The sequence below is a fragment of the Rhizopus microsporus genome (genome assembly GCF_002708625.1).
Source record: "Rhizopus microsporus ATCC 52813 unplaced genomic scaffold scaffold_2, whole genome shotgun sequence".
Taxonomy (NCBI): Eukaryota; Fungi; Mucoromycota; class Mucoromycetes; order Mucorales; family Rhizopodaceae; genus Rhizopus; species Rhizopus microsporus.
Window position 1 is genome coordinate 451,762 of NW_019671917.1, and position 10,077 is coordinate 461,838.

Consider the following 10,077-nt stretch of genomic DNA (forward strand, 5'->3'; position numbering starts at 1 on the left):
TGAGCTCCATAGATCCCAGCCAAACTTTATATATAAGAAATATCAAAGGACGCGCCAATGTTGAAGGTGAATATATGCTGTATGCATAATACAGTACAACAAAAAGAGAGACTTATAGATTTCAATTATAGAAATTAGAGCTTGTTTATATGGATTATTTTCAACTTATGGCTCAATCTTGGAAATTGTCACAAAGAAATCCGAGAAAATGCGTGAACAGGCGTTTGTTGTATATAGTAATATTGCTTCTGCTACTACTGCCAAGCGAGGTTTAACAGGATTCAACTTTTTGGGATATCCTCTTGTAAGTCTATGTTATACATATGCACGTTATACCATGCTAAATACATTTGTTTAGGAAATCGAGTATGCAAAGACAAAATCAGATGCAGTTGCAAAACTAGACGGCACTTATAAATTAAGGATATTTGATACTTCATCAAAACGTGCAGCTGAAGATCAACTAGAAGGAAATAATGCAAAAATGACGAAACATGACGACGATGAAGATGACAGTGATGATGATGATCACGCGTAGAGAAAGAAAGAAAGAAAGAAAAAGAGGAGAGGGAAAAGGAAAACTATTTGATAATAAAATACAGATTTTGTTATAGAAAAACAAAGAGAAAAAAATATATATATGTGTGTATTGTTGTATCAATGACATATTAATTTTGAATCAAAGGGGAAAAAGAGGAGCATTTTGAGTTGAGTAGTTACAATATGTCAAGATAAAGGACATTCCATATATTTCTGTCATAAAGCGGGGCTTCCTGCAGAACATCAAGTACAACGATAATACAAAATAAAAGAGCGCCCCTGTTTTTTTTGTCTTTTTTACATCTTTTTGTATGCCTTCATATTTAGTTATTGGTGGCAACGGCTTCCTTGGCCAGCATGTTCAGGAACAGATTCGTCTTCGTAATGATGGTTCAACCATTTCTGTTTTTGACATTTCTGAGCCTAGAGACCCAAAGCCAGACGTAAAGTACTTTGTGGGCGACCTTCGCAAGTTTGAAGATGTTTACAACGCCCTTGAAGGGATCACAGCTGTCATCCATACTGCCTCTCCTCAGCATGTAGCTTCTAGCAATCCTCCTCGTGATCTTTATTTTTCCATCAACGTTGACGGAACACGCAATGTCATCAACGCATGTCAAGAAAGAGGAATCAAGGTACTTGTTGTCACAAGCTCAGGAAGTGTGATCTCTACTGGTGAACCCATGATGAACGTGGACGAAAATACACCTTATCCAGCTACGCCTATCGATGTCTATACAGAGTCTAAAGTAAGTCGCATATGTACAAAAGAGCATATAGTCGTTGACCAGAATCGCATTAGATGGAGTGTGAAAAGGTCGTCCTGAAGGCCAATGGTGAAAAAGGGTTGCTGACTTGCACCATCCGTCCGTCTGCTATCTTTGGACCTGGCGATCGACAGATGATTCCAGGTATGATCGAGGTCTGTCAGCGTGGACAGCATCGTTTCCAGATTGGCAGTAACGAATCTTTGATGGATTTTACCTACGTTGGTAATGTTGCCTATGCTCACGTCTTGGCTGCCGAAAAACTCGCTATTCCCAACTCAGGAGCAGCAGGCCAAGCATTCAATTTGACAAATGGTACACCTATACCCTTCTGGGACTTTGCTTCTCGTGTCTGGGCTGTCTATGGATGTTATATACCCAATAACAAAAAGATCATCTTATCCAAGGGTGCTAGTTCCGTCATTGCAGTGATCAGTGAGGCGATATACAACATCAAACTTATGTTCTGGGATAAAAGCCAAGTTAAAGAAGGCCTATCTCGTGCCAGAATTAAGCAAGCCATGTCTTCTCGATACTTTAACATCAATAAAGCAAGAACTATTCTCGGTTATGAACCCCAGATTGGTTTAGATGAAGGCATCAAATTGAGTGTAGCTGTAAGTTGTAACAAAAGTATATATCAATAGTATTTTCATCTATCTTTCTTTCTTAGTGGTTTAAGGAGCATCAAACATAAAAAAAAGAGGCACTTTTTATACAATTATACATAAAACTTTTTAATAATTATTCCAAGCATTTGGATTTTCTTGTTCCTTCATTTCTACTTCTTCTTGTATTTGCATTTGTACATAAGCCAATTTATCGACTAGTGTTTTCATTGCCATCGTTACCACTTCTTCTGGTGCTAAGGAACCGACGGTCTAATAGTTACGCGAATACAAATGAGTTCTATCATACAAACCAGTATGTGTACACAAACGTACCTCTGCTTCAAAGTAAAATTTATCAGGTTTTGCATTGTAATCGAAAGCTGATTCATATAGTTATTATCGAATGCTACATATAATATCATCAAGACTTACGCGCATCTTTATCAGGAGGTGCTTCATATTGTGCATTTTTACTTAATGGCCTATACACACATTGAATTATCTTTCTCTTTCAAGCATCCAAATAACTTACCATTCTTCTTCTGTTTCTTCAAACCAATATGTTGTATGTCTCAATTTATTATAAGGATCATATTCAAAGGCAACACCACTCACTGGACTCCACTTGGCATGTTCCTTCGCCACACCCTATATTTCCCCCTTCATTATCAGTCTATATGTCTCTGTTTTGTTGTATATAAACTTTACTTTTTTTGCAATACACTTCAACTTCAATTCGTGACCTTTACGTAGCTTGACTAAGAGTACACCAGAATCGTCCTTGTCTAATCTACATCAGTTTTGTCTTCTCTCTTTTGCCTCTATTGGTTACTTACCTTGGAGTACTGGTGTGAATGAAGGGTTTGTTGATATAAGATCTCGTGTTGTTACGTCCTTGGTTCTATCATCAGTGCATTTGACATGCAATGTTAATTCTACAGAACACTCTGGGCAGTATTGAGAACAAGTACAATCCTAACACGAGTTAGCAAGACAATATTTAGATTAAAAAGAAACTTACTCTAGTATATCGTAATTTATCCACATCTCTACTATCAATAGGAACCATTCCAAGTCGATGAGCGATGAATTCATCAGCCAGTACAGTTGTATTCGTTTCAATTTCTACCATGTCAATAGCTATTTTACATGAATCAGTTGATATACTTAAGAGGAGTGAGATCTTTTTCAATTACCAACTGTGGGTACTTCTGCAATCATAACTCGACGAAGTGCATTTGCAACACTGCCCAAAAGATTATTAGTAAGCTTTCAAGAATTATTCGTTCTGCGGTTTACCTCAAATCGGTGTCGCTTAAAATAAAGTTAATACGATCCTTGGTAAGCTCTCTTATGGTAATACTTGGCCCACTGAGGCCATAAGAGCTTCCAATATCCATTATGTGTGCAATTAAAGAAATAGAGAAGAAAAGAAAAGGAAAAAAAAAAAAAAAAAAAGTGTCAGTGTTCTTTTTTTTGGTAAAGAAAAAAAAACTGTTTAAATGCCGCCGAATGCACACAAAGAAGAGGAAGGAAGTTATGCACAAACAGATATAGTGAGTATTGTATGGTTGACGAAATGAAATCTAAAGATGCGGGGCAACCCTCCTCTTGGATAGACGTTTCATTTAGACGCTTTGACTCACCCAAAAAACAAAACAAAAAAAAAGACTTACATATCATTCTAAACATAAACTCAAACAGAAAGAATCTCTAATACACAGTACCATAGACAAACGACTTTGGGACAGTCACTTTTAATATTTACCGTTCTCACTGCAACATCAATGCTCATTGTTGTAGATCAACGATATATGATCTCGGTTTGACTGAAGTTATTGATGATACCGTAAAGGATGAGAAGAAAATACGCGTGGTAAAGTTTATCTTTTTATTAGAAAGGAGGAGGAACCATCTGAGTCTTATAAGATTCATAAAGCGAATCAAGGAATAAGGGATCTCGCTAAATAAAAAGACATGTCAATAACACAATATGAATAGAACCTATCTCACGCGTTTTTACCTGTATCATATGAAGCACTTGTTGAATGAATTCGGGTTTTGATAACGGCCGCCCATTGAACCTTCTGCCAATTTCAGGCTGCATTAAACTCATTAGCTGGTGCTGTGGTAACAACGGTTGCTGTGGAGGTATAGGAGGAGGCACAGGTGGTGTAATACCATTCTGAAGCACCTGTAATAAAGATAAATTTCTAGCGTTTGGAACTGGAGGCGCTGTTGGAGGTTGCGGTGTCATGGTTGGTACAATGAGGTTAACAGGGGGTTTCTGTTGTTGTTGTTCGGATGGTTCCGGTACCCGTCTCAGTTCGTTTTCTGGATGTGTCTGTATGCTTGTCTTCTTCAAGAGACCTAGTAAGTCGGTCGTTTGCTTTGGAGAATTCTGCTGTATAGACTGTTGTTGTTGTTGCTTTTCAGGAATAGGTGTGCTTTTGGTTGAGCCTCTCTTTAGCATTTCGAGTATATCTACTTTTGGTTCTGGTTGTTGCTGTTGCTTCTTTGGCGTTGCAGGTAAGTTCTTGATACCCTCGTGTAGCCTATATAAAACCATGAGATTTTCACAAGCCATGGCTATTCATCATTACATTACTTTTGAACTTTTGCCAAAATACGTTCTCTATCTTTTTTCTCGAATAACCATATGGCACACGCTTCTCCTAAAGAACTATGGTATAAACAATAGCAACAATACCAATGGTAGAACTAACCTTCTGTTGTCTGATAGATAATAAACTCGTCTGTCAAGTTTATGTCTTCAAAGTCTGTCAAGTTTAAGCAATAATTTTCGATAGATAATCTGTTCAAGATGTATAAACTGAAATAAGGATGACATTTCCTAAACAGTTGTCAATAACAGGGTTGCTTCCCATATAATCAACTTACCCTTTTGTTAGAAACATGACACCTTCATAACCCAGTTTTTCCTTTTACATGATTAGAAACTCAATAACACAAGTTGCCATTATGTGTGTGTGTATTATGCCCGTACCCAACTTTTTTTCTCAATGTCAAATTTATAAACTACTGCATGTGCTGATTGGTCCAGAATGTCAGTGATGTTTGGGTCGTGTCGTTTTAAAACTTCCAAGTTTAGCTTCTTGCGTGCAACAAGGTCCATCGTTCGTTTTAATTACAAAAAGATAAAAAAAGTAATCCTTTTTTATTATTATTTCTGCAAAAGGTTTCCCTTTCAAAATACATTACACGTGACTCTCTTATGCCTCTGACGCATTTGAAGCTGTGTGGCAAAAAAAAGGAGAGAAAAGACAAAAAAAAAAAAATATTATGCAGATGTTTTCACGTAACCTTGTTACCATCCCTATGGTAACAGCATAGTATTCTTTATTGTAGCTTCTATGTATATGATAGCATGAATAAACAAAATTCTTCTTTTTAAAACTCTCTTTATTATTCTGGTTTGATGAATCCCATCTTGGATTGCTTCCTTGGTTGATCATCTGTGTCCTTTGCTTTTCTCTTTTTGGATTTCTTCTTTACTGATCGAATAGATGCCATATCACTTATAAATGCCTTTTCAGACTCTTCCTGTGCCTCTTCTTGTTCGCGTTCACGACTCTCTCTTTCTGCTATTTTTCTCTCTTCATCATTTTTCTACATTAATAAAAAGAGTGAGCTTTGTCATTGTTATTGTTATTTATTAGCGGTCTACCTCGATTTGCTTATTGAAACTTTTAAATGACTTCCTTCCTACGGCTGCGTCTGCTGTAAAGGCAAGATAACTAGGCTGATACTCTATTTGGATTTTACTATCAATGTGTGAAAAACATATGCATACTAGAGTTGCTATTACTTTACGGTTTCTGTATTTCGATATCCTTTGTGTCTAACACCCATTCAGCTTCTGAAATCACTCTTTTGCGTTCTCTTTCTAGCTGCTCTTGTACTTCCTTTTCAAGAGATCTTTGCATAAACTAGGACATCATCAGTTCAACGTTGTTCTTCTTATGTGACCTTTCTACCTTCATTCCTAACAGTCTACTCGATGGTTTCTTGGATTCTTTTTTTTCCATGATGATTTATTAACGATGATGTATGCTGCAGATAAAAATTTTTAAAAGGGTTCTTATTCTTTATGTTCGTGTCTGAGGCGAGTCACTCTGCACCGAAAATAAAATTGAACTATATAAAGCTATTTCAGATCCATTTGAAATAGTTCTTTCCTCTTTTTTTTTTTTTTGCCAATCCTTTCTGCCTATCTCTCTTTTCTTTATTCATTTATTGAAGTGAGACCAAGAATGAGGTTGACGTCGATGTGTGTTGAAGTTTAGATAAGACAATAATATGATTTAATAGAAAAATGAGAGAGAGAGATAATACAAGCACATAAACTTCACTGCGCATATCTTCTGCAGGAGATAAGAAAAGGACCATAATCTTTATGAAATTCCTCCTATTTCTTTCCTTTTATTTTCTTTTTATTCAACCTACTGTCTTTATATATGGCTTACGAGCCAGGTGATATCGCGTTTATACTAGTATCTATCGCCCTTGTCTGGTTGATGATACCAGGCATCGGCTACTTTTACTCTGGAATGGCCAGAGAAAAGAATGCACTCTCGCTTATCATGTGTTGTTTGATATCTCTTGTTGTGGTCACAGTTCAGGTAAATTTTAGGCAGTGTGTGTACGTGGCAATATGATGTATTGAAAATACCAGTGGTTCATTTGGGGGTACAGCTTAACATTCAGTGATAACGCCAGTCCATTTATTGGAAACCTTGATCATGCATTTCTACGCAACGTTCTTGATAGTCCTTCGATTGGAAGCGACAAGATCCCAGAACTTTTATTCTGTGTTTATCAGGGAATGTTTGCAGCACTGACGCCAGCTCTCGTCTTTGGCTCTGGTGCTGAACGTGGACGACTGCTGCCTATGGTCTTTTTCATCTTTATCTGGACCACCATTGTATACGACACTGTCGCCTGCTGGACTTGGAATCCACAGGGATGGATCGCGAAATTAGGTGTTTTGGACTTTGCTGGAGGTAGCCCAATTCATATCACGTCTGGATTTTCAAGCCTAGCTTATGCATTGATCTTGGGACGTCGCCAAACGGACGAATTCAAGCCCCATAATATGTCCAACGTCATCTTGGGTACAGCCTTTATCTGGTTCGGTTGGTTTGGTTTCAACGGCGGCTCAGCTCTTGCTGGTAACTTACGAGCCATCATGGCATGCCTGGTTACCAATCTTGCAGCTTCCATGGGTGCGATCACTTGGATGTGTTTGGACTATCGTGTTCATCACAAATTTTCTGCTCTCGGCTTTTGCTCAGGAGCTGTAGCTGGCTTGGTGGCTATCACTCCTGGCGCTGGCTTCGTCAGTCCTGGTTCAGCACTTCTTATCGGTTGTCTTGGTGCTGTTAGTTGTTATGCAGCAGTTCGTTTGAAAAATTGGCTCAAATATGATGATGCTTTAGATGTATTTGCGGTGCATGGTGTAGGTGGCGTGGTTGGTAGCATTCTGACTGGTGTCTTTGCTGAATCTTATGTGGCTGCTCTTGATGGTAGCACGATTATTACTGGTGGGTGGATTAATCAAAATTGGATACAGGTTCCGTTCCAGCTTATTGATGTAGTTGCAGTGTCCAGTTGGAGCTTTGCAATTACATATGCTGTCTTGTTTCTGATGAATCTCGTTCCTGGCCTATCACTTCGTGTTGACAGTGAAGCAGAAATCCAAGGACTGGACATGGCAGAGATTGGTGAGGTTGCATATAATAAATCTGAAGCAGGCAGTCAGCAAAAGGTGAATTGTGAAGAATAAGATAATAATAAATTGATTACAATTTAAAAAGTATTTATTGTATATAATGTACACAAGCATATGAATAGGGCTATTACTATTTCTCTCTCTTTCTTTCGCTAATTATTTTTAAGTGTATATTATTGCTGAGAAGGTTGTTGAAATGTAGAGGTATCAATGTTACCATCAGGGTTTTCCATAGTTGGACCTGTCAAAGGCGTTCCCAAGAATTGGGTTCCATCTATGTTATCCACATTATGGAAGTCCAAGATTTCAGAGTACATCATAACTATATTAAATAAGGATTATTAACATATAAACCGCATGTCATACAGATACTTACCTTTCCATGTATCAATAGGTAAATCAGCTTCGTTGAATGACCAATCAAACTTTTCGGGGGACACAGGTTCATCTGTAGGGTCATGATAAGGAGCGAGGTAAGGATGAGATAATGCCTCTTCTGCTGTAATACGCTTGGCAGGATCAAAAGTGAGCATCTTTTCCAGCAAGTCAATAGCTTGAGGATCTTGACCAACAAATCTCTGCGAGAAAGGAACTGGATCACGCTTTGGTAAATTCTTTACGAATCGAAGTGTCTAATGAATGCATGATCAGTATACACGCTAATGCTAAAAACAGGCAAACAATTTACATTTTCACTGCAAATAGTTGCAATCACATCATCAGGTGGTGTACCCAAAAGCTCGGTAATGATTGTGAACTGGTGAACGTCTAATATAGATGATAAATACACACTCTCTTTCTTACTCTTTCAAATACTTACGATCTTTTCCGGGGAACAATGGCTTTCCTTCCAGCATTTCAGCAAAGATACAGCCAGCACTCCAAATGTCGACAGCAACATCGTACTTTTGCCAAGTCAACATGATTTCTGGTGCACGATAATATCTGGTAGAGACATAACCTGTCATCTGTGGGTCTTGAATACGCGCCAAACCGAAATCACAAATCTTGAGATCACAGTTTTCGTTGATCAAAATATTGCTTGGTTTCTATCACAGCATATGAATACGTGTTTTTGAACTATTCTATTCTATTTACCAAGTCTCTATGAATTACTCCAGCAGAGTGAACATATTTCAAACCTCTCTATTTATATCATCAGTTTTATATGATAATAACAACCCTTAGTTCACACAAACCAGAATTTGATAAAGAAAGTATTGAATAAACTGCTTTTCTAAGGGGCGTGATTGTAATAAACGATGTAGGTCTGTTCCTAATAGTTCTGTAACGAAATAACTATAATCTTATATTTTAATATTTCTACTGTTATCATGAATACTATCTCCTATTCTTACATGTCTTCCAAAGGTGAAATAAAGATATCACTTAAACTAATGATCTATGAATATATAGTAGTTAATATCATATCAATACTCAATAATCAATTACATTTTCATGACGAAGAGCCTTCAACAACTTCAACTCACGGTACGTTCTCTTTGCCAAGACAGGTGCAGAAAAAGGTTTCATAATCTTCTTAATTGCCACGTTCATTCCAGTCAATTGATCTTTGGCAGAGCTATATTGAAATACATGAGCATCTCTTATTATTAATAGGAGATCATTTATACCAAACAAGACCAAAAGCACCCATGCCAACTGGTTGTAAATCAACATATCTATTCAGCTTAGTCTTTCTATTCTTTTTTCCCCGTAATAATCATTACTACCTCGTTGTCACTTCAAAGACAGTTCCAAAGATTGACAACTTTACGAATTCAGCCATCTTTAATATAAAGAAAAAAGAAAGACAGACAAATAAAAAGAGAAACAGAAAAAATACAAAAATCTGGAACCATGTCCTATGGAACTTGACGTAATTTGTGTTCAGAAATACACGTGACATATTTCGCTACATGGTTTTACGCTAAAATTAGACGATGTTAATTTTTCTTCTGGACGTATTTGGAATAAATTGTAGACAACATACTTACCTTTTTTGGACGTAACGTAAATGGAAGTTTAGAAGAAGGACAATAAATCTTTAGATGGGTGAGAAAAGAACGCATAGTAGAATAAATAAAATAGTTTACACAAAAGGCATGGTGCGAGTAGCGCTATAAGGAGTGTCATCAAGTTGAAGTTTTGCTTTTTCTTTCTTCCAGTCGCTGCTTGTTCATTTGTATTATATGAAATAAGGGCTATTCAGGAAACGCATGTATTCTTTTTTCCTTTTGTCTCGCTTCCTCTTGCCGTGGCTTTGTACTATTTCAAAGAAAAGTTGACCACATTTATCTAATCTGCCTTTTTCCCCTTTTCTTATCAATGTTATTACCCTTAGCACGCACGACCTTAAAAAATAAACTTAACGAAAAGCTGCAAAAGCAAAGTATGATCCTCCTTA

General features: G+C 37.2%; 8 protein-coding genes across 8 annotated transcripts; 3 read left to right on the forward strand and 5 right to left on the reverse strand.

Annotated features, from left to right (window-relative positions):
* Window positions 1-11: 11 nt before the first annotated feature.
* Window positions 12-406, forward strand: RHIMIDRAFT_184342 (uncharacterized protein; the record flags this gene model as incomplete). The annotated part of the gene is made up of 3 exons (XM_023605834.1): window positions 12-66; window positions 132-304; window positions 359-406. Coding segments are annotated over 3 exons (276 nt in total), but the record flags the coding sequence as incomplete, so codon positions are not given.
* A 445-nt stretch (window positions 407-851) lies between these two features.
* On the forward strand, window positions 852-2,004 carry RHIMIDRAFT_233644 (sterol-4-alpha-carboxylate 3-dehydrogenase, decarboxylating; the record flags this gene model as incomplete). The annotated part of the gene is made up of 3 exons (XM_023608001.1): window positions 852-1,289; window positions 1,343-1,924; window positions 1,981-2,004. The coding sequence occupies 3 exons, from the start codon at window positions 852-854 to the stop codon at window positions 2,002-2,004; spliced, it is 1,044 nt and encodes a 347-aa protein (XP_023469749.1).
* Window positions 2,005-2,044: 40 nt separating this feature from the next.
* Window positions 2,045-3,318, reverse strand: RHIMIDRAFT_198097 (insert subdomain of RNA polymerase alpha subunit; the record flags this gene model as incomplete). The annotated part of the gene is made up of 9 exons (XM_023606256.1): window positions 2,045-2,188; window positions 2,252-2,298; window positions 2,351-2,400; window positions 2,451-2,566; window positions 2,627-2,703; window positions 2,755-2,893; window positions 2,940-3,058; window positions 3,115-3,164; window positions 3,218-3,318. 9 exons carry the CDS (start codon window positions 3,316-3,318, stop codon window positions 2,045-2,047), a joined length of 843 nt encoding a protein of 280 aa, XP_023469750.1.
* Window positions 3,319-3,745: 427 nt separating this feature from the next.
* On the reverse strand, window positions 3,746-4,640 carry RHIMIDRAFT_56477 (uncharacterized protein). Its single transcript, XM_023615417.1, has 3 exons — window positions 4,527-4,640; window positions 3,942-4,473; window positions 3,746-3,881 (listed from the first exon to the last, which is right to left on the reverse strand). Exons 2-3 carry the CDS (start codon window positions 4,389-4,391, stop codon window positions 3,813-3,815), a joined length of 519 nt encoding a protein of 172 aa, XP_023469751.1. The 5' UTR covers window positions 4,392-4,473; window positions 4,527-4,640; the 3' UTR covers window positions 3,746-3,812.
* On the reverse strand, window positions 4,523-5,054 carry RHIMIDRAFT_197395 (PH domain-like protein; the record flags this gene model as incomplete). The annotated part of the gene is made up of 4 exons (XM_023606201.1): window positions 4,523-4,593; window positions 4,645-4,772; window positions 4,820-4,860; window positions 4,926-5,054. 4 exons carry the CDS (start codon window positions 5,052-5,054, stop codon window positions 4,523-4,525), a joined length of 369 nt encoding a protein of 122 aa, XP_023469752.1.
* A 179-nt stretch (window positions 5,055-5,233) lies between these two features.
* On the reverse strand, window positions 5,234-6,054 carry RHIMIDRAFT_310688 (uncharacterized protein). The gene is made up of 4 exons (XM_023614680.1): window positions 5,917-6,054; window positions 5,753-5,868; window positions 5,607-5,703; window positions 5,234-5,548 (listed from the first exon to the last, which is right to left on the reverse strand). Exons 1-4 carry the CDS (start codon window positions 5,965-5,967, stop codon window positions 5,345-5,347), a joined length of 468 nt encoding a protein of 155 aa, XP_023469753.1. The 5' UTR covers window positions 5,968-6,054; the 3' UTR covers window positions 5,234-5,344.
* A 342-nt stretch (window positions 6,055-6,396) lies between these two features.
* On the forward strand, window positions 6,397-7,724 carry RHIMIDRAFT_246637 (ammonium transporter; the record flags this gene model as incomplete). The annotated part of the gene is made up of 2 exons (XM_023610333.1): window positions 6,397-6,561; window positions 6,615-7,724. 2 exons carry the CDS (start codon window positions 6,397-6,399, stop codon window positions 7,722-7,724), a joined length of 1,275 nt encoding a protein of 424 aa, XP_023469754.1.
* Window positions 7,725-7,843: 119 nt separating this feature from the next.
* Window positions 7,844-9,459, reverse strand: RHIMIDRAFT_286014 (mitogen activated protein kinase; the record flags this gene model as incomplete). The annotated part of the gene is made up of 10 exons (XM_023613334.1): window positions 7,844-7,992; window positions 8,047-8,302; window positions 8,359-8,438; window positions 8,491-8,719; window positions 8,769-8,816; window positions 8,870-8,969; window positions 9,029-9,072; window positions 9,123-9,252; window positions 9,305-9,352; window positions 9,404-9,459. 10 exons carry the CDS (start codon window positions 9,457-9,459, stop codon window positions 7,844-7,846), a joined length of 1,140 nt encoding a protein of 379 aa, XP_023469755.1.
* Window positions 9,460-10,077: the final 618 nt, after the last annotated feature.

Coding starts and splice junctions, on each gene's coding strand:
- RHIMIDRAFT_56477 (XM_023615417.1), bottom strand. CDS start 4,391: ATGCTAAAGAGAGGCTCAACCAAAAGCACACCTATTCCTGAAAAGCAA. Junction 3,882..3,941: donor AAGTGCTTCATATGATACAG/GTAAAAACGCGT, acceptor CTTTTTATTTAG/CGAGATCCCTTATTCCTTGA.
- RHIMIDRAFT_310688 (XM_023614680.1), bottom strand. CDS start 5,967: ATGGAAAAAAAAGAATCCAAGAAACCATCGAGTAGACTGTTAGGAATG. Junction 5,704..5,752: donor GATATCGAAATACAGAAACC/GTAAAGTAATAG, acceptor ACACATTGATAG/TAAAATCCAAATAGAGTATC. Junction 5,549..5,606: donor GTTTCAATAAGCAAATCGAG/GTAGACCGCTAA, acceptor TTATTAATGTAG/AAAAATGATGAAGAGAGAAA.